The sequence below is a fragment of the Myxine glutinosa genome, chromosome 5 (genome assembly GCF_964187855.1).
Source record: "Myxine glutinosa chromosome 5, kmMyxGlut1.1, whole genome shotgun sequence".
Taxonomy (NCBI): domain Eukaryota; kingdom Metazoa; phylum Chordata; class Myxini; order Myxiniformes; family Myxinidae; genus Myxine; species Myxine glutinosa.
Window position 1 is genome coordinate 131,053,248 of NC_136265.1, and position 22,786 is coordinate 131,076,033.

Below are 22,786 nucleotides of genomic sequence, written 5' to 3' on the forward strand. Positions count from 1 at the left end.
TGAATGCTCGTGGGGGTTACACGAAGTACTGAACTGTAATTTTACTGTCCGTAATCCCAGTCATAATTTAGCTTTTGTTTTTGTTGAAATTTTTTTTGGCTAATGTGCAAAATAAAGAGATACTTCTGGAAAACGTACAGAAGTTTAACACAGTACTGTCCGTGAATTGAGTTCGATATCAGTTTACATCACTTTCAAGGATCAATTTATTTGCTTCGAAATGTCAAATGTGGTTTTTGTTTCTTTTAAAGGTCACATTAACAAAATCTAGAATAATTTCAACATAATGCCAATGAACTTTTGGTTCTAAGTCATCTTGAAAAGTAAGTTCACCCCCACAAAAAATATATTCCATATTAAATGCCAAGTCTGTATATATATATATATATATATATATGAAGGGTATTCACAATATTAACATCAAAGTTTCCTGGTCTTTTCTGCTCCCTTAAGGCAAAATTAATAAAAGGTTGACATCTGGAAGCAGGTGCACAGACTTTGTTTGCAAATGTAGCCTAGGTTCAATTGTTACATTAGAAAGCAGGCGGTTGTGAGGGATATGATAGAGATGTTAAGATAATGAACGGTACAGACAAAATAAGTGCAGAAGAGTTATTCGGCAGAATAGACAGTGAGAGGACCAGGAGCCATATGCTGAAAGTAAGGAAGAGGAGAGTTAAGACCGGAGTATGGCAGTCTTTCACACAAAGAGGAGTTAATGCATGGAATGGTCTCACTGGAAAGGTAGTGGCAGCAGAAACGGTAGATAATTTTAAATTGGAATTAGATAGGTACCTTGAAGCATTTGCGATGGAGGGGTACTGCCACCCTTGCATATTGGCAGGACGTGTAGATAACGTGAATGTGATGTGATGTCCGTGAGAGCGTCTCATCCAGGATAGTGTGTGGTCTGTTTTATATTCTTCATCTTAAAACCACCTCTCCAACTCCCCGACCCCCTTCCCCCACCCCTTCCCACCAAGTTTAAAATGAAAATAAACAAACACAAAAACAATGTTTCCCCATTTTTATTCTTAACCGCCTGGTGATATCCATGAGCCTGCCACACTTTTCTCATCCCCACGACCCCCTCCCCCCATGAAGTCGAATGGTTAGCTTTGACAGATTTATTTAATCTGGTGCTGGTGTGGCGCAGGCATGATGGGCCAAATGGCCTCTTCCTGCATCACATTTCCTTGTTACCTCCACAACCGAAGGAGTATGGAGGTTATGTTTTCACCCCTGTCTGTGAGATTGTGTGTTTGTTTGTCTGTGAACAAGATATCTCAAGAAGTTGTGGATGGATTCGGAAGAACTTTGGTGGAGTGGTTGGGTTTGTGACACGAACAAAATCATTAGATTTTTGTGAAGATCTGGATTCGGATCTGGATCTTAGAAACCGCTAAGTGATTCTTCACCATTGAGAGATGGGGATAAAAATGATAAAAATCAAGATATCTCAAAAAGTTGTTTACGGATTCAGACGAAACTTGGTGGAGTGGTTGGGTATGTGACGAGGACGAAATGATTCGATTTTGGTGAAGATCCGGATCTGGATCTGAGAATTTTGTAAGTGATTCTTCACCATTGAGTGACAGGGTAAAAATTATAAAAATCAAGATGTTTCAAAAACTTGTGGACTGATTCAGACGAAACTTGGTGGAGAGGTTGGTGTGTCACAACGACGAATCGATTCGATTTTTATGAAGATTCGAATCTGAATCCAGATCAGAGAAATTTATTTTTTCTTTAATTGATTCTTCACCATTGAAAAACGGGCTACAAACTATATATAGCATGATGTCACAAAAAGTTGTGGACGAATTATGACAAAAATTGGTGGATGAGTTGGGTTAGACCCCCTTTACACAGGGCTGCGACCTTTGTGCCACCTTTGAACGACCAAAAAATGGCCAGGACGCTCAATGGTCGCCTAAACCCAGAAAATCCTGTTTCTATGTAACTGCTCCAGCGATCCTTGTGCCTCCCTTGAACCGCCAAAAATGCAATTTTCGGGCATTTTCATGGCGATCTACGAGCGACCCGAGCGTCCACTGCGCCACCTGCCTGCTTCCCCTGTGCAACCTACGGCAACCAACGCGATTAGAAGCTACATAGGCGACCCCCGAGCAATGTTTGGGCAACCATTGAGCCTCCTCTGTGCCATCATCGGCGACCAACGGCAACTAACGGCGCCCACTGGGCGACCATTCAGCCATGCTTCTGCCTCCTAGGCGACCCTTGAGCATTGTTTGGGCGACCCCTGGCGACTGCTGGGCAACCTGGAGTGCCTGGGTATAGATATGCCCTGATTCTGGCGCTTTTCCATCAGTTTCATCCTAGGTGCCAAAGTGAGAACATCTCCAGAAGATAAAGATTTTTGGATGAACAACCAACTCCTCTTGCATACTGCCATCTTACAAGGTCACCAAGCACTGCTGGTGAACCAGATGGCCATTGCTGTCCTTAGAAGAAGGATGAACAGGCACACAAGAAGGAGACCACGAACCTGGTGGGTCCGCCCCTGGCTGACACAACAGAGAACCTCTGCGGTTCTTTGCCCTTGGTCTTGTGCACTTCTTGGGAGGCATGATGTCTTGTGCCTGTTGAGTCTGGAGACTTTTTTGAGTCGAGTTGTTCACCATTCACTGCAAATACAATGAACCACTGCAGGTACCAGCCCTCTATTTATAGGCAGGCTGAGGAGGCACAACAGGTGGCTCAAAGGAGGCAGAAGGGAGGCAAAAGCTTTGCCATGGTGGCTCAAGGGTTGCCGTGGTCGCCGAATGGAGGCACAGCGGTCGCCACAGTCATCGTTCAATGCACGCTATTGGTCGCCCAAAGGAGGCACAAGGGAGGCACAAGGGAGGCAGAAGCATCGCCCAGATTGACAGGAAAATTTGCAGCAGAACGCATCTATTACCTGGCGACCATTGGGCGACCACTGTGCCTCCATTCTGCAACCACGGCAATGCTTGTGCCTCCCTTCTGCCTCCTTTGAGCCACCTTTGAGCAACCAACCTCCTCGGCGACCTTTGTGCGACTGTTTTGAACATGTTCAAAAATTTACGGCGACCTTGCATCCATGGCGATGTCTGACCCTCCTGTGTACCACCTTTGAACGACCTAGGCAACCATTCTGCCTCCTTTGAGCCTCCAACGGCGACCTGGCAAATTTTATGGTCGCACAAGGGAGGCACAAAGGTCGCCGTCCTGTGTAAAGGCCCCCTAAGGGACAAGAACAAGCCGATTGGCTTTTGGTTCAAGTCCGAATCCAGATCCGGCCTATCAGTGGATAGAAAACGTAAACTGTTCAGCCTGGCGGAGGTTTGCTCTCTACCAAGTGCCGTTCTAGTTATTCCTTGTTGTTCCTTTTTTACCATGACAAATCAGTGTCACGGGTTGACCTTGTCTCTCTGTACTTCCAGCCACGGGACGTTTCCAAGCCATTACTCCGACCTTGCTCATTCTGTTGGTCTTCGGCCTCACAGCTCTTCGTCGGCTGTAGTGAAGGCCATTTGCTTCAAATTGACTGCGATGGTGATTCTTTCACGATCTCACCTTTTTTCCCAGGTCAGAATTTTCAACAAAGCATGCTCTATTCCGATGTCACGTGAGACACTTTTGTCATTATAGAGCTCAAAAGGTAAAAAAAAGAAGAAGAAGAAGAAGCCTTTTTACAGCAGCACACTTGCATACGTATGTATATACACCTGTTTTGTATTAGACCAGGAAGGTTTCTAATGAGGAAAGGTGGTCAAGCCTATGTTTGACCCATTTGGCCAGTTTGTAATCTCAAATGCCTACTCTTTGCCTTAATTTTTTTTGAATATTTCATTTTTTACAAGCAGAGAGATTGGCCAGAATGAAGGCATTCCAAAAGGATTCGGTGCTCGGATCTACCAGATGTCTGTTTTAGTTGGAGATCCCATTCCACTGGGAATCAATTTGTACATGAGACTGTTATTAACATTCGAACTGGGAGAATGGCGTTGTTCATTTCATCTTATCACAGTGCCTAATACACCAGGATTTGCATATCACATCGTGTGATGAGTCACCGTTCGTTTTGCAAGTGGAAATGACATTGTATTTCTCTTTATGTTATTTAACACTAAATTGTGTTGGAATATCGTCATCATCCTCATCATCATCCCGCTATTCGTTTTACGGCCTGTTTCAATGCTCGCATATGCAAGCCGTGATTCACCTAATGGCTGCTTCGCCAAAAGGCATATGTGAGGCATGTTTTTTTTGTGGCCGGATGGCCTTCCTGACGCCATGACAGAATTAGCTGTGGGCCGAGCCTTTGTCTGAAGAGACATTCCCTGCAAGGTAGCAGAGAGATTTGCAATCACAGTTTCCTTCTCCTAGGTGGACTGCCTACCAAGACTGAAGCGCTCCACCTACCCTGGTTGGATTAGTGAGTGTCACAGCAAGTCCTCACAATGGATGGCCATGCCCACTATACCTCTAGGGTACTAACCTTCTCCGAGATTCTCAGGATATTTAGCCAGTGCCCTCAAGAGCACTGTTACCAGGGTTCATCACTAACAGGTAGTCTGAAAGTATTGGCAAGGGTAGAGGCTATGTACCAGAAGGAAGGGGTTACACACTCGGCCTTCTTTTCGCTTGCAGAGCTATCTGGCAGCCACAGCGAAAAGCAACGACCTGCTCTGGGGGGTGGGGGGTGTTTTGACATTTTTCTTCCTGCCCCAGGCCTCAGGAGTTAGGAGCAAGGACTTCAAGCTTTGTAAATATTTGAAATGTGAATTGTTGCTTAAGGGGGGTAGAACGATACGGATAACAGGTAAGTAGCTACAGCTCGCTTCCCACAGCCCTCCTGATTTATTTCATAGGCTAATTAAGTGTGAGTCGTTAAGTGTTAGGACTGGAATGGTATCGCCTGCAATGAACCTTGTGGGAGCTACGGTTCCAGGGGGGGTCGAGGGGGGGGGGGGGGTCTGTGTTATGTTGTAGGGGGTAGACATAGTCCGTGGGCTGAGTAGGGTTTACATGCACCCCCCCCCCACAACTTAACTTCCCGGGTATGTCCATGTACCCCCCACCCTAGGGGTTAGGAAAAACCATGTTAACAGAAAAAAAACTCATTCCCAAGGTACCTCCCACGCATATTTTGATGTTACCCCCCCTGTGTCAGTGATTTCCGAAAATTAGGGGTAGGCGAAATTCAAGTGGCCATAACTTTTTACCTCGTCATCCTATGGTTGCATATGACCCCTCAAAATGTTTGTCCTGGGACACTCTTTACAATGATATGTGTTATATGCAAATGAGGTCACTAATGAGGTCACCAGAGGTCAAACTATGAGGGAATGAGTTTTTTTTCTGTTAACATGGTTTTTCCTAACCCCTAGGGTGGGGGGTACATGGACATACCCGGGAAGTTACGTTGTGGCGGGGGGGGGGGGATGCATGTAAACCCTACTCAGCCCACGGACTAACAGTGATTACCTTAGAGCCAGGTAGAGTGTGTAGATTAGTGTGCTCCGACTGTCATGGAGAAGAAGAACCCCCATGTAATAAGTAGGAAATTAGTGTAGACCGGATGTCATGTAAGTGTATCTTCGTCCCCTTGAGAGGGGTGGGGTTTGTTAATAAGCGAGGGATTATGGGTAATTAATCCCCTGTATGTAATTGCCTCTGTAATTTTTTTCCTGAGTTCCTTATGACACCACACTACAGACAGCTAGTAAGAAATCGGCCATTAACCACACTAATTAAAAACCAACCGGAAACCAGGCATGAAGTACTATCGCTGATAACACCGACTTGGTGAGCGCAGAGGCACAAAAGGTCCGTGAGGACACGCCCCGAAGAGCAGTGATTGGTCCGGAATTTGGGTCAAGTAAGGACGGCTAAAATGGGACTCGCTGATAGGAGCGTAGATTGAGACGTCGTGAGATGACGTCAGAGCCTTGACTATAAAGGAACGCTCAGCCGACATTTTCTTCTCTTGGCTTTGACGAAGAACGATCGTGTCCCAACTCCTCTCTTGGCTTTCCCCTCTTCTTGATTGCCGCTCTCCTCTTCTTCGTCCTCTTGAGTCCTGGTTCATAGCGAACGGCGGACATTTTCGTCTTTTGGCTTTTTCTCTTTCTGGAATCCATAGCGAACGGTCACTATTGCTCTTGCACAAGGAAGATTCATCACAAACGGTCGTGTTCCAACATCTTGATAGTGATCATGAGGAGGAAGAGCTGCGGACCGAGAACTGCGGTTTCCCACACACGGACACCGAAGACGAATGTGGCTGGGCGAACGCAGGTGCACGAGGCCTAGTTTGCACCCATGGCAGGGCAGCGAGTGCATTTTCCCGCCAAGGCCTCTGACGATTCCTGACGAGATGCACCAGCCGATTTGAGCTGAGTGCCACAACCTACACGTATTTATTTTCCAGTTATTTTTTCCCTTGTCTGTATTCGCATCTGTGTGGGAGCGCTCTAATTAGGAATATAGTTTCATCGTGTTTTCTTTGTTACTTGCATTTTCTTTAACAAATCTGGTATTTTTGTACATTTTAAATCCTGTGTCGGTTGAATTAATTATTGCAGGTTTGAAGATTGCCGGTGGAATCCGTGAAGGTAAGCACTCACGGCTTCTTCCCCACTTGCTTCCCCGCGGCGCGTATAATGAAGGTCTGCCATTGGATTGAACGCCTTGGAGTTTAAAGCTCGTTTGGTCATCCGTGTCGCCCTGCGGTGTTCACCACACAGGGTAGTCACACGACATTACATTACATTTTATTATCGTTTATAATATGGTATACTAATTCGTCTTGATGGTTGATTGGGTATATTCGCAAATGTGAGTGCAAATGAATGCACAATTCCCGAGGGGTATCATGCTTAATGGGTCAAAAACGAAGTGAAAGTTGTGCCCATATGATGAGCCAGTGCGCTAAGATCGTTTAAAAGAAAAGCTTCTATCCTTGTTTGCATAATATGTACTTTTTTGATTTTTCAAATAAATTATACACGATTAACACACGTGTAGGCTACCGGTACATGCCTAATTACCAGTCTTCTGCTGCAGGAACCCCTGGCAGTGAGGAAACCCTGCAGCCTGGCCATGTTAACGCTCTGGCGCTGCACAAGCTAGGACTCTTTGCAGGAGGCACGGTGAGTCATATTGTGGTCTAAGTTTGCAGATTACTACAGGGTGGCCTAAAAGTTGCTTTACCCTTGATACATTTCTCGCATCTCCCTCCCTCACTTCCATCCCCTGCACCCTCTCGCTGTGGGGTGCAAGGAGAATGACGGAGCGCATACAGATGCAATGACTGATTAGTTATTGTAAAGTGCTGCCCAATAAAACCTGTGGGCTGATAGTGTGGCCTAAAGGTATGCACACTCTCCTCTTAGCTGTCTAACCTGGGTTTGAATCCCCACCCAGATATAAACTGTCATCCTGGTGTTTCTCAGGTTGGGTGATTCATCAATGTTTGTGCCATCCCTCGGATGGACGTTAAACAGGTGTCCCGTCTTCCAGCATTCGTTAGTGGACATTAAAGTTCCCACTGTCCTTCGCGACGAGTAGGCGAGCTATTGCCGGCACCATGAACAAATTCCAAATCCATACCCTAACCAGCAAAGGGCATTGCATCAGTGCCTTCAACCAATGATGCTATCCCACAGCCTTGTGCTGCATACGAACGAAGAAGAATAATAACATCTGTAAAATTAAGAGTTTTACGAACGAATGTTTAACTGGGGTGGGATAAAGCGACTTTCGGACTACCCTGTACGAGGGGTGCACCCGCTCGCATATGCGTGCTTCAACAGGTTTTGATCTAAATGCATTCTTCGTGGCAGTTTTAAAATAATAGTGAAGGAGCCGGGGCTCCCACGTCGATCGGAAGAATGGACGCGACAAAAAGCTAGAATTCATCTGAGTTGCTTTAATGAAATCAAACACTCAGGCACTCTGAAAAACCGTTTATCAGTCAGCAATATATATCTATTCCGCCAGGGGGTTTGCCCAGGCCCGGCGCCAGGGGGCGTGGCCCAGCGTCCTGGCTGCGGCCTGGCAAGTTGAGCGCGGGCCTGGGCGTCCTGGACGAGCCCGGCATGGTGATCGCTCCGCGTCCTTGATAGGTGCAAGGCGATTGTGAAAACTCAGCGGCAGCCGCTACACACGTCCCCCCAGAATCGACTTGCACCGGCAGGGTCAATTTGAGGGGGGTCCTGATGACCCGGCCGAAGCGACCCCTGGCGGGTCGTGGGAGGGGGTCCGGTGAGGTGGTGGGCGGTCGAGTGGGGGGCACCGTGGACGGGGGACGGCCTCGCCGAGGCGGAAGGGATCACGTCGGGGTCACCAATGAAGGAGCCGGGGCTCCCACGTCGATCGGAAGAATGGACGCGACAAAAAGCTAGAATTCATCTGAGTTGCTTTAATGAAATCAAACACTCAGGCACTCTGAAAAACCGTTTATCAGTCAGCAATATATATCTATTCCGCCAGGGGGTTTGCCCAGGCCCGGCGCCAGGGGGCGTGGCCCAGCGTCCTGGCTGCGGCCTGGCAAGTTGAGCGCGGGCCTGGGCGTCCTGGACGAGCCCGGCATGGTGATCGCTCCGCGTCCTTGATAGGTGCAAGGCGATTGTGAAAACTCAGCGGCAGCCGCTACAATAGCAAATATAACAACATATAAATTAATAACAACAGAAAGACTAGCTTTCAACATTATTCTAAATGAGAATCTTACTATAATTCACCAAATGTCCGTCCGTCCGTTCGAAGGTACCGCAAAAACGGCTGAACCGATCGCACCAATATTTTGGGTGGGTATTCCTGGGACGCCTGGAAGTAAAATAGGCCATATTGTTTTTCCAATTTTCCAGTTTTTCCAAACACGATGGAATAATATTTACCGGTATGAACAGTGATGTGGCTTTTGTTGAAATTCTACGTACGAGGAGAGAGGAGATCGACTCCTGACGAACCCTTCCTATAGAAACGTGTGGCTCCGAAGTAACACGCAGCGTGTGCAAAGCGATTGAGAAACAGGTGTAGCGGCCGCTTCCGTGTTACAGATTCGGCGCGCACTCTTCACGCATAAACGTGCGACTGAGAAAGACGTGTAGCGGCCGCTTCCGTGTTACAGATTCGGCGCGCACTCTTCACACATAAATGCGCGACTTAGAAAGACGTGTAGCGGCCGCTTCCGTGTTACAGATTCGGCGCGCACTCTTCACGCATAAACGTGCGACTGAGAAAGACGTGTAGCGGCCGCTTTCGTGTTACAGATTCGGCGCGCACTCTTCACACATATATGCGCGACTTAGAAAGATGTGTAGCGGCCGCTGCCGTTTTGCAGAATTCAATCTTTTTTCAAAATGGGCGCCATGTACTGTTTAGATTTTGATGATTTGCGTGTGGTATGATTGAACGGATGTTTATATGAATCGTTTAAAATATAAAAAAAGCCTTCTGGTATTTTGCCTTTTCATTTGGGCCTCTCAATTGAAGCCGAGTAGAAGGACGTCCCCCATCCCCTCAGCATTCAACTTTCACTATTTTTTTCATTGCTATCCTGTTTGGATTTTTCCTTTGAGACAGGCAGAATCGTCATAGCTTTGCACTTTGATGCAGAACTCTGTCTATGCAGAACTCCACTGTGCATCTTAGCAGGATGCACCTTGGCTGCCTGGTGTGCCCACACAGACTTCACAGAACTTTCTCTGTTGGGGCCTGTGACCTTTTGTGTGTGTGTGTGTGTGTGTGTGTGTGTGTGTGTGTGTGTGTGTGTGTGTGTGTGTGTGTGTCTATGTGTGTCTGTCCGGGCTGTAACTTCTTTACCGTATGAGTTTTGTCATCAAATTTTCAACAAAGTTTTATTATGAGAATATGGAGAAGACAAATTAATAATTTTGTCAAAGTGAGTTCTCAGTGATAATTCTCAGTGATGGTTGTTGCAGTGGAGTGTTGCAGTGATGGTTGCCCTTCTGGAAGTTTCTCCCATCTCCACACAGGATCTCTGGAGCTCAGCCAGAGTGACCATCGGGTTCTTGGTCACCTCTCTAACCAAGGCCCTTCTCCCCCTGATGTTTCGCTGCAACATAACAAAATGTGAAAAAAGTGAAGGGGTCTGAATACTTTCTGAATGCACTGTATCTCTCATTTGAAGTCCTGTGTAAATACTAATTGGGGATAGCATTGTGAAAGCTTTGTTGTACAAAGACAATTCTATTTTGGGAATTGAATTTGATTTTGGGAATTTTTGACCGACTGAGAAGATAACGGCTTAATCAGTAATTCCTTGAACCCCGATCTACCCCTCCCCAATCCCTTATCAGAATCCCTCGTTCCCCGATCTACTCCTTCCTGCCCCATCCCACTGTGAGGACGCAATCAAATATTCTCCCTTTGTCCTAATTGATATAATACTAGGGCATGCCCGTACTATATATATATCTAAAATTATATCCCCCCCCCCCCTCTATTTACATGAAATGGTTTGGTCCATTCGCAAAGCCAAAGCGAACGGCTTGCGAGTACGGTGACAATCCCCCCCCTCTATTTACATGAAATGGTTTGGTCCATTCGCAACGACCACAGAACCCCCCCCTCTATTTACATGAAATGGTTTGGTCCATTCGCAAAGCCAGTAACGACCACAGAACCCCCCCCTCTATTTACATGAAATGGTTTGGTCCATTCGCAACGCCAAAGCGAACGGCGAACGGCTAAATCGCCATAGCTCGGTAACTACTTGTCCGATTAATATGAAACCTTGAAAAGGCACATCCTCGGGTCCCCAGCAATATACCTGGCAAGTTTCAAGTATATCGGACCCGTGGTTGTCGAGAAACAGCGGTCACAGACAAACACACAGACATACACACATACACACACACACACACACACACACACACACACACACAGAGAGATTACTGGAATTATAGATAGATAATCGGCGTAGGTGATTCTGTCCGTCTGTCCGGGGGTGTGGCTTAGTCCGTTTGCAGAGTAGCTCCACCCATAGCTCCACCCATTCTTGGAGAGGCTTCATGTAAACAAATATCCACCATTTTATTACCTCGAATGGCTTTGAGGCCTGTTTAGTTAGGCCCATGCTGTCTTTCTCTCTCACACAGGTTTATTTCAATTCTAATTCGATATATCATTTCATTTTTAACAGTCGCTAACATAGTGTTAGACTCGGTTGAAAAAAAACGGGAAGAGAATCCCATGAAAGTTTCCGTTTATAGAACGAAATGATTTCTCAAAGGCCTGTAAACTAAACGCCCATTCATTGAGAGTCACCCTCTAGTCAGGTTCACCATGTTGTTTCGTTCAAAATTTTGGTAGATTAGCAAAACTATACATTTTTGGAATATTCAGAGCATGAGGAATCCAAAAATTAATGTTTACATTTGCGTAGACACCTTTGCGAAAATGACACTCAGGACAGTGATGAAGATCTGTAAAAGCATATTCCTGAACGGTATAGACCTCGTAGATCCTGTGTATAGGACTTATAGTTCAATCTGATACTACCTATAACTTCCTATAACAACCTATAACTTCAAAGGACTTGCAATATCATGTATTATGTAATACAGTTATATCACAAATATAAAGACAATGGTTTTCAATTACCTTTGTTTGTTGCTTTTCTATAATCCTGAGCACTATTTTGAGGCCTTTATTGGATTCCTTGACCCAGAAAACATAGGATTAGCATATTTAATTAAGTCTCTAGGTTGACTAGAAGCCGAGATGGCGCAAAATATGTATTTTATGGCGGCCATTTTCAAAATCCAAAATGGCGGCCATGCAGGTGTCTGTGCAAATGACAACATTGATTTTCAGATTCTCCATGCTCTGAAGATGCCAAAAATGTATAGTTTTGCTAATCTACCAAAATTTTGAACGAAATTATATTTGTTAACATAGTGAACCTGACTACTCACGATTTTATCTCGAATTCACCATCTGATTTAATTTTTATCGATGGTTTTAGACTCGGTGTCAGAAATAATTGAGAACATTCACGCACACATGGGAAATTGCCGAGATATATTTATAAAAATCGCGCCACGATACACGAAAATACACCGCCTAAAATAACATTCGGGGAAAATGTCGACATATATTAAAAATTCGCTTTTTCTTTTCCGTTAAGATATATTACTTTTACGTTTTATGACAGTCGGCACAAAAACGACATATATATTGTTACAGACGTGGCTTGGATGTTATTCACCGAGCGGTTTTGGGATGACCACGTCTGCACAAGATTATACTCGATATTATACCCGAACGTTGACTAGTCGCGCGATGCTAGGTCAATGAAGGAACAGACACACGGCTGGGACCAAAATGACGACACCAGGGATACGGTTCTCAAGACCTCCGGAGGAGATTATATTCGTTACGGAAGGTCAGATTACAGGGACGAGAGGGACAGCAAAGGAAGATAGGCACTTAGACACAACCTTATATTAATCCCAACAGACGACAGGTAAACGGGACAAGGCTGACTCACACGGGGATTGATGGCAGGAAAGCGGTTGTCGATGGCTCCAGGTGCACCTGGGCTCAGGGCAGGATCGACCCGGTCCGGTCCAGAGATGCGGAAGGTTGCACAGCGCTCGAGGTGGCGTCTTCTCGTCTCAAGCTGGGGGCGCATCTGACGTCACGTCCGCTACGTGGCCGCGTATATCCGGCGGGGAGTGACACGCCCTCAGCTCGTCAGCTCCGCCTCGTGGAATCGGCACGTTGCTTCTCATTGGGTGCGTGCGGGGGGGGTTACCGGCTCCGCCCCTGACGAGGAGCTGACAAGGAGCCCCTTCGTGGTAACCCCGTGGAGCGCATGGTCTGGAGCGCATCGTCTGGAGCGCATTGTCGATGGCGGCGAACCGAGCCGGTGGGAGGACGCACACTCCCCCCCGCGCAGCGCCCCTCTGTTGTTGTAGACGGGGAAGAAGATGGGAGGAGGTACGGGAAAGGTCCTAAACTCACTACTGGTGCCATATAATCACATTCTGGTGCAACGAAGAGTCATAATTAATGGAAACGAGGCCTTAACTGACATAGACTAAGAATAACTAGCAAGATGTCCGAAAGTTGTCTACGTGTGATGCGGTGGACCTGGGCACGACATTTAATGGGGGAATAAGGGGAAGGTCGGCTCTACTGATTGTTGTTTACAGACAATGGGACTAGGGAATGGGGGATTGGGGATAGTTGGGGAGTATTGGGGAAATAGGGGAATATTTACAAGCGGATATGGAGGCCAAATTCCATATTCGCAACAATATCTTCGTTCTTTCTTATTTCATTCAACATTATTATCCGGAAGTAAAATATGTTTCACGAAATTACCGAGAGATATTTCTTCGTTTTTTTTTTATTAGTTATGTGCTCATCCACTTTAAATAGGTTTATTTGAAATCTTTAATTTTCACAATGTAATTTACTTGCCATTTGTCATTTGATGATTACGAGACACTTCCTCTTGAGGATCGTGACAATTCATGTGTTGCATGGAAACTTCCATTTCCAAAATGAATGCGACGGTCGATGAAGAACGCAGACTTGAACAGAATACAACAACAACAACAACAACATGCATTTTAAGGCCATGTTCCCTGCTAGAGCGGGGGTTAGCCTTGCGGTCCCCATGACAATCTTCTCCATTTTGCCCTAGTTTCTGCATCTCTCCTTGTTAACCCCCTTGCCCGCATTTCTTCTTCCACCATCTTTAGCCAAGTCTTTCTCGGTCTTCCCCGTCCTCTACTTCCTTCTACATTAACTTCCATCACTCTTCTCAACCAGTCACTTTCATCCTTCCTCAATACATGACCAAACCATCTGAACCTGTTCCTCTTCACAGCATCAATCACAGGCAATATTCCCATCATCTTTCGCAATTCATCATTTGTCTTCCTCTCTCTCAACGATACTCCGCACATCCATCGAACCATTCGCATTTCCACCCTTTCCAGCCTTCGTTGCTGCTCTACGTTCATTACCCATGTCTCGCTCCCATAAATCATAACACTTCTCACACATGCAGCATACACCTTTCCCTTCAGCTTCAGCGACAGGGAAAGGTGTATGCTGCATGTGTGAGAAGTGTTATGACAGAACAGACTTGAACAGAATGTAGCAAGAAAACGAATGAGACGGGCGAACGAGTCCGTTGACGAACGTCAATGCAGACTTAAACAGGATGTAGCAAGAACCGCACAGAGACCGCACGAGACGGGAGAACCGCAAAGGATGCTGCTGCAACAACGATGAGGAGGGTTGGAGAGGAGCGAGAGGTTGGTGAGCGAGGTGCTAGGGGTTGGAGAGTGAGGAGCGAGGGGTTGAGGAGCGAGGGGTTGGAGAGCGAGGAGCTAGGGGTTGGAGAGCGAGGAGCTAGGGGTTGGAGAGCGAGGAGCTAGGGGTTCGAGAGCGAGCTGCTAGGGGTTGGAGAGTGAGGAGCAAGGAGCTGGAGAGTGAGGGCCGATTGGAGCGGAGAGTGAGGGCCGATTGGAGCGGAGAGGAGTGTGAGGAGGTATTGGAGAGGAGTGTGAGGAGGTATTGGAGAGGAGTGTAAGGAAGTATTGGAGAGGAGCGTGAGGAGGTATTGGAGAGGAGAGTGAGGGGTTGGAGAGGAGAGTGAGGGTTTGGAGAGGAGTGTGAGGGGTTGGAGAGGAGTGTGAGGGGTTGGAGAGGAGTGTGAGGGGTTGGAGAGGAGTGTGAGGGGTTGGAGAGGAGTGTGAGAAGGTATTGGAGAGGAGTGTGAGAAGGTATTGGAGAGGAGTGTGAGGACGTATTGGAGGGGGTGCGAGGAGGTATTGGAGAGGAGTGCGAGGAGGTATTGGAGAGGAGTGCGAGGAGGTATTGGAGAGGAGTGTGAGGAGGTATTGGAGAGGAGTGCGAGGAGGTATTGGAGAGGAGTGCGAGGAGGTATTGGAGAGGAGTGCGCGGAGGTATTGGAGAGGAGTGCGAGGAGGTATTGGAGAGGAGTGCGAGGAGGTATTGGAGAGGAGTGCGAGGAGGTATTGGAGAGGAGTGCGAGGAGGTATTGGAGAGGAGTGCGAGGAGGTATTGGAGAGGAGTGTGAGGAGGTATTGGAGAGGAGTGCGAGGAGGTATTGGAGAGGAGTGCGAGGAGATATTGGAGAGGAGTGCGAGGAGGCATTGGAGAGGAGTGCGAGGAGGTATTGGAGAGGAGTGCGAGGAGGTATTGGAGAGGAGTGCGATGAGGTATTGGAGAGGAGTGCGAGGGGGTATTGGAGAGGAGTGCGAGGAGGTATTGGAGATGAGTGCGAGGAGGTATTGGAGAGTGCGAGGAGGTATTGGAGAGGCGCGAGGGAGAGGAGAGTGAGGTGCGATTGGAGGGGAGTATGAGGGATTTGAGAGGAGTGTGAGGGATTTGAGAGGAGTGTGAGGGATTTGAGAGGAGTGTGAGGGATTTGAGAGGAGTGTGAGGGATTGGCGAGGAGTGTGAGGGATTGGCGAGGAGTGTGAGGGGTTGGCGAGGTGTGGGAGGAGGTATTGGAGAGGAGTTCGAGGAGGTATTGGAGAGGAGTGCGAGGAGGTATTGGAGAGGAGTGCGAGGAGGTATTGGAGAGGAGGTATTGGAGAGGAGTGCGAGGAGATATTGGAGAGGAGTGCGAGGAGGTATTGGAGAGGAGTGCGAGGCGGTATTGGAGAGGAGTGCGAGGAGGTACTGGAGAGGAGTGCGAGGAGGTACTGGAGAGGAGTGCGAGGAGGTATTGGAGAGGAGTGCGAGGAGGTATTGGAGAGGAGTGCGAGGAGGTATTGGAGAGGAGTGCGAGGAGGTATTGGAGAGGAGTGCGAGGAGGTATTGGAGAGGAGTGCGAGGAGGTATTGGAGAGGGGTGCGAGGAGGTATTGGAGAGGGGTGCGAGGAGGTATTGGAGAGGAGTGCGAGGAGGTATTGGAGAGGAGTGCGAGGAGGTATTGGAGAGGAGTGCGAGGAGGTATTGGAGAGGAGTGCGAGGAGGTATTGGAGAGGAGTGCGAGGAGGTATTGGAGAGGAGTGTGAGGAGGTATTGGAGAGGAGTGCGAGGAGGTATTGGAGAGGAGTGCGAGGAGATATTGGAGAGGAGTGCGAGGAGGCATTGGAGAGGAGTGCGAGGAGGTATTGGAGAGGAGTGCGAGGAGGTATTGGAGAGGAGTGCGATGAGGTATTGGAGAGGAGTGCGAGGGGGTATTGGAGAGGAGTGCGAGGAGGTATTGGAGATGAGTGCGAGGAGGTATTGGAGAGGAGTGCGAGGAGGTATTGGAGAGTGCGAGGAGGTATTGGAGAGGCGCGAGGGAGAGGAGAGTGAGGTGCGATTGGAGGGGAGTATGAGGGATTTGAGAGGAGTGTGAGAGATTTGAGAGGAGTGTGAGGGATTTGAGAGGAGTGTGAGGGATTTGAGAGGAGTGCGAGGGATTTGAGAGGAGTGCGAGGGATTTGAGAGGAGTGCGAGGGATTTGAGAGGAGTGCGAGGGATTTGAGAGGAGTGCGAGGGATTTGAGAGGAGTGCGAGGGATTTGAGAGGAGTGCGAGGGATTTGAGAGGAGTGCGAGGGATTTGAGAGGAGTGCGAGGGATTTGAGAGGAGTGCGAGGGATTTGAGAGGAGTGCGAGGGATTTGAGAGGAGTGCGAGGGATTTGAGAGGAGTGCGAGGGATTGGAGAGGAGTGTGAGGGATTGGAGAGGAGTGTGAGGGATTGGAGAGGAGTGTGAGGGATTGGAGAGGAGTGTGAGGGATTGGAGAGGAGTGTGAGTGGTTGGAGAGGAGTGTGAGGGGTTGGAGAGGAGTGTGAGGGATTGGAGAGGAGTGTGAGGGATTGGAGAGGAGTGTGTGGAATTGGAGAGGAGTGTGAGTGGTTGGAGAGGAGTGTGAGTGGTTGGAGAGGAGTGTGAGTGGTTGGAGAGGAGTGTGAGGGGTTGGAGAGGAGTGTGAGGGGTTGGAGAGGAGTGTGAGGGGTTGGAGAGGAGTGTGAGGGGTTGGAGAGGAGTGTGAGGGGTTGGAGAGGAGTGTGAGGGATTGGAGAGGAGTGTGAGGGATTGGAGAGGAGTGTGAGGGAGAGGAGTGTGAGGGATTGGAGAGGCGAGGGAGGCGCGATTGGAGAGGCAAGTGAGGAGCGATTGGAGGAGAGTATGAGGAATTGAAGAGGAGTGTGAGGGATTTGAGAGGAGTGTGAGGGATTTGAGAGGAGTGTGAGGGATTTTTAGAGGAGTGTGAGGGATTCGAGAGGAGTGTGAGGGATTCGAGAGGAGTGTGAGGGATTCGAGAGGAGTGTGAGGGATTGTAGAGGAGTGTGAGGGATTGGAGAGGAGTGTGAGGGGTTGGAGATGAGCGTGAGGGATTGGAGAGGAGTGTGAGGGATTGGAGAGGAGTGTGAGGGATTGGAGAGGAGTGTGAGGGATTGGAGAGGAGTGTGAGGGATTGGAGAGGAGCGTGAGGAGGTATCGGAGAGGAGTGTGAGGAGGTATCGGAGAGGAGTGTGAGGAGGTATCGGAGAGGAGTGTGAGGAGGTATCGGTGAGGAGGTATCCGAGAGGAGTGTGAGGAGGTATTGGTGAGGAGGTATTGGAGAGGAGTGTGAGGAGGAGTGGCATTGGAGAGGCACGAGGGTGGAGAGGAGTGAGGGGTCACATATTATGTGAAATAAATAAATTGTGTTCATTACACCATTTTAACCATTTTGTAAAATTTAATGTGCAGCATCTAAATCAAGATGTCCAAATGTCACACGTCCATACCCGTGGGATTCCCACGGGTGACCCCACTAGTTGATATAAAAGCCGCCAAAACAGTGCGATCGAAGAAGAATACTCCTGTCGGCCCGGGGTCCTTGTGCTGGGTGAATATGTGTTATAGCATGTGTTGCTGTTGTAACAGAATGAATATTTCTCTCAGTGTAATTAAATTTTACAAGTATTCAATGAATGAACATGACTTGGTTTATGTACACAAATTGTTCCACGACACAACCAAACACACAACCAAACACACACACACACACACACACACACACACACACACACACACACACTGTGGTGAAAATGTATCAAAGTTGAACCCAGGTGTGACGCTCACTTAAACCACTGGGCGGTGTCTATAAGACCTCGGGACGTCCGCGACTCGAGGCCACTCCTGCGACTTTATACAATGACATGTAGAATTGAATGGTACGTACCCACTTATATTCTAGGCTTGCTTGCATTGACTGATATATCCAATCTTTCTCATATGATGCCTTGATCCTGACATATATGTTGCATGGTGTATTTTACAGGATGATGTCACGATCTAATTGAAATTAAACCTATCTATGGGACGAGTTGTGGATTTGGTTGATTTTCACAACACTTAATTTCAATTATGATCTTCGGAAATGGCGGGACACGAGTCTTGCGATGGCCGGATGAACGCAGATCACAGACGAGCGTTCCCAACATTCTCCGCGCTCCTGCGAGGCCCACCTCGGAGAAGAATGACCGGCTGAGGACCCGTCGAGCTAGCTCCAGCTACGGAGCTCCGACTACTCTCGCCGCCGGTCTGCCTCGAAAGGACCGGATGCGATGGGGACCTCGCAAGCCTTTTGTGGGACCGCGTCGTCAAAACGCGAACTGCTCTCCTTAGGCCCGAACGCCGGAGCAGGCATGACGGACTCCGGCAAGACGCCTGGAGAACGATGCTACTGGGCAACGTCCTGCGGCCGAAACCCCATCGGAACGACGGACCCGCTTGGAGCCGACGGCCCGACCAACTGATTTGCGTGCCTCGGCCCGAGATGAGATGACCACGCGAGTGTTCACGACTCCCTTGACTGTCATGCCGCGCTCAGAAGCACCTCCACGCGCGAATCGCGCGCGCAGCACCCGTCGCGTGCACTACTCTGTGAGGCCTACGATTCCGATCGCTGCTCGGAATCACCTCCTCCTACGCGACGCCGCACGCTGCACCCGTCGCGTGCACTACTCTGTGCCCGACCGATCGCTGCTCGGAAGCACCTCCCCGCGCGAATCGCGCGCGCTGCACCCGTCGCGTGCACTACTCTGTGAGGCCTACGACTACGATCGCTGCTCGGAATCACCTCCTCCCACAAGACGCCGCATGCTGCACCCGTCGCGTGCACTACTCCGTGAGGCCTACGACTCCGATCGCTGCTTGGAATCACCTCCTCCTACGCGAAGCCACGCTGCGCCCAACGCGGGCACCACTCTGTGAGGCCGGCGATTCCAATCGCTGCACGTCGGAATCACCTCCTACGCGCGAATCGCGCGCTGCCCCATCACGGGCACAACCCGACCAATCGCTGCTCGGTAGAATCACCTCCTACGCGCAAATCGCGCACTGCGCCCTTCGCGGGCACCACTCTGCGAGGCCGGCGATTCTGATCGCGGCTCGTCGAAATCCCACCTACATGTGGCTACTCAACGAGGCCGGCGAACTCCGCTGCCCGGAATCGCCTCAATGGAGGCTCGCTTGGCACCATTCGAGGACTCGCCGCAGCACGGATGAGTTTCTAAGGACGTCGCGCGGGACCTTCATAGCCTTTCACGACACTCGGGCTTATGCTTATGATAGATGATCGTATACCATATGTATTCTATGACTAACTATGTCTAAAACTCCAGACAAAACACGGCCCGAAAGCTAAACAAACGAGACGCTACTTCAGGGCGTGATATGTATTCGATCCTTTGACCCGAAAGCTAACAAACGAGACGCTACTTCAGGGCGTGATATGTATTCGATCCTTTGACCCGAAAGCTAACAAACGAGACGCTACTTCAGGGCGTGATATGTATTCGATCCTTTGACCCGACAGCTAAACAAACGAGACGCTACTTCAGGTCGTGCAGTTTATCGCTGCCAAGCATGCTCGCCCTCTCGACTCGGCGTGCTCGCCCTCTCGACTCGGCGTGCTCGCCCTCTCGACTCGGCGTGCTCGCCCTCTTGACTCGGCGAAGCCACACTGGTTCAACGGGCCGAGCTCAACTTTCGGTTTCCCTCGTACGCGGTGCGCCCTAGATAATACATTTCACTCGTCGGCCGGGTTCGTATTCCGTACACCAATCTCGAGCCCGCTCGAATGCTGCTGCCCAATGGACGCGAGACTATAGATTTTGGTGTGCTACTTTACTCCGTCTGGGGATACCGCTCAGCTGGAACTCGCCGTCAAACCCACCCGCACGCGCCCGAACCAATTGATGACGTCATCGACTAAATCACGCGTTTGCTCTACAGCGCCATTAACTGCTTCCCACGCTTGCGTAATCAGAGTACGTCTACCTGAGTTCGTCTACCTGGGTACCTCTACAGATAGCAGAAATACTCAATCTGACCGCCCCTGCCCGAAAGTGCGTGTCATAACGTGGCGGCCTTCGAGGACGACTAGCCAACATCGAGGACTTATGCCATTAATCGATAAGGCACAGGGCATTTGGGGGTGCACGGTGACCCCCTGACACGGTAACATTGAGCGTTGCGCCCGACTCCCTCGTCTCCTGAGCAAGCCACGTGGGCACCGGCCCGCCGGATCGCCCTTGACTCTGGGCTTGTTGCTTCTAGGACACGTCTCTTGGCTCGCCTCCACACATTTCGAGACTGCGAGACGCCTCGCCCGGCCGCTGCCTGATTGCGTTCCCTTTGACCCAGACTGTGAAGGTCGCTCGACTTCGGTGCGCGGTGCGTGGCTGTTATCTCACACTTCACAACGGGGGGGGGGGGGGGGGGGGAGGATGAGTGAGGAGGTGAGATGATGGTCCATCCATCCGGGCCATCCTCTTGGATGTCGATCCATCCATCCGGGCCATGGATGGACCATCATGGATGGCCGATCCATCCGGGACGTTTTCCATTTCTCGACCTCGACGTTTTCTCAATCCCTCCGGGACAATCCCTCTGGGACGGTAGCCGGTATAGCTGGTATCGCCGCGTAGTCAATAGGACGGGCCATGGATACAATCCCTCCAGGACGTCTCTCGGTAGCCGGTATGGCCGAACGGGCCATGGATGGACAATCCCGTTCTCTCGGTAGCCGGTATAGCCGAACGGGCCATGGATGGACAATCCCGTTCTCTCGGTAGCCGGTATAGCCGGTTTAGCCGAACGGGCCATGGATGGACAATCCATCCGGGACGTTCTCTCGGTAGCCGGTATAGCCGAACGGGCCATGGATGGACAATCCATCCGGGACGTTCTCTCTGTAGCCGGTATAGCCGATCTTCTCCGATCCTCTGAGCGCTGTGCTGCAGGTCGGGAGATTCTGCGCGCTTCGCTGGGAAGGCGCATTTCGGTCGTTTTGTGCGTCGTCGTAATCTGCCATGCCGGTCGTTCGGGCAGCCTTCGGAGGGCACTCATGGCATACGTTTTGCTTGTAAACCTATTTGCCGGAGCTTGTGAGTCGTACGCGCTGCCGTCAGAGGGCGCTCGAGTCTCGTGATTTCAAAACAGGGGGGACTCCGGGGTATCGCGTAACTCTCGTTATGGCTCTCGTCGGTTCTCTCCCTCGGCAATTCCATGACATGGATCTAACGTGGATCGACCATGTACCCTTGGGAGCCAAGGCAGGTACGGACTTACTGTAATGGACTTACTGTAATGGCCTCCTGTCATGTAATCTTACTTACTGTTACAACTCCTAGGCCGGTACAGACTTACTGTAATTGACTTACACTGTCATGGCCTCCTGTCATGTAATCTTACTTACTGTTACAGCTTACTGTAAAGAGGCTTACTGATTTACACATCTTCCACATTGACACATCTTCCTGTAATGTGTTGCCTTGCGACGAATAGACATGGCTTACTGATTTACACATCTTCCACATCGACACATCTGCCTGAAATGCGTTGCATTGCGACGAATGGACATTCGCTCTTCGACAAGGTACACCTTACGTGCAAGGTACACCTTATGTAATGAGTTGCATATCGAAAAGGTACACCTTATCCAGCACATAGGCCTGTGAGACTAGACTATTGTGACCCACAGGCTCATCGTCTGCCAGTATCGGACATGTTTGCTAACCAGGCTATGAGTGCGCCTAGAGAACATCTGCCGTCTCTCCCTTCGCCTGATACACCCCTGCCTGAAGCGGTGAGGGCACTGAGGTGCCCCTCCGACACCTGCCTCCAGCGGCTACTCCGAAGCAGGGGACTCCGGATTTGGGGACGTCGTACCCGGTAGTTTCCGAACCTGTGCTGGCAGGGTAATTCGCCACACTGACCTCTACGGATGGACCGACTGACCTGTACTACTGATAATGGATTTGTTTCGTATAGCGCTTTCCAGGAAGCCCTAAAGACGCTTTGACAGTGTGCGAAACATAACACAATGGCGCAAAGACAAGAATCAATAGGAATATTTCTTTGACACCCTAATAATGATATAATGACTTCCTCTACCCATTAATGCTGACGCGCGCTCGCTTCCTGCCTAGTGGCAGCATAGTTCTAACGGCGGGGAGAATGTGGTGAAAATGTATCAAAGTTGAACCCAGGTGTGACGCTCACTTAAACCACTGGGCGGTGTCTATAAGACCTCGGGACGTCCGCGACTCGAGGCCACTCCTGCGACTTTATACAATGACATGTAGAATTGAATGGTATGTACCCACTTATATTCTAGGCTTGCTTGCATTGACTGATATATCCAATCTTTCTCATATGATGCCTTGATCCTGACATATATGTTGCATGGTGTATTTTACAGGATGATGTCACGATCTAATTGAAATTAAACCTATCTATGGGACGAGTTGTGGATTTGGTTGATTTTCACAACACACACTGTGG

The 22,786-nt window shown here is 49.3% G+C and overlaps 1 protein-coding gene across 1 annotated transcript in view; it reads left to right on the forward strand.

Moving 5' to 3' along the window:
• Positions 1-22,786, forward strand: part of CFAP43 (cilia and flagella associated protein 43) — a 126,427-nt gene that overhangs the window by 13,046 nt on the left and 90,595 nt on the right. Inside the window, exons 6-9 of the mRNA XM_078777100.1 lie at positions 2,699-2,946; positions 6,134-6,288; positions 6,576-6,605; positions 7,018-7,142. Of these exons, the coding sequence (XP_078633226.1) occupies positions 2,699-2,946; positions 6,134-6,288; positions 6,576-6,605; positions 7,018-7,142 (558 nt within the window). The remainder of the gene's footprint in view (positions 1-2,698; positions 2,947-6,133; positions 6,289-6,575; positions 6,606-7,017; positions 7,143-22,786) is intronic.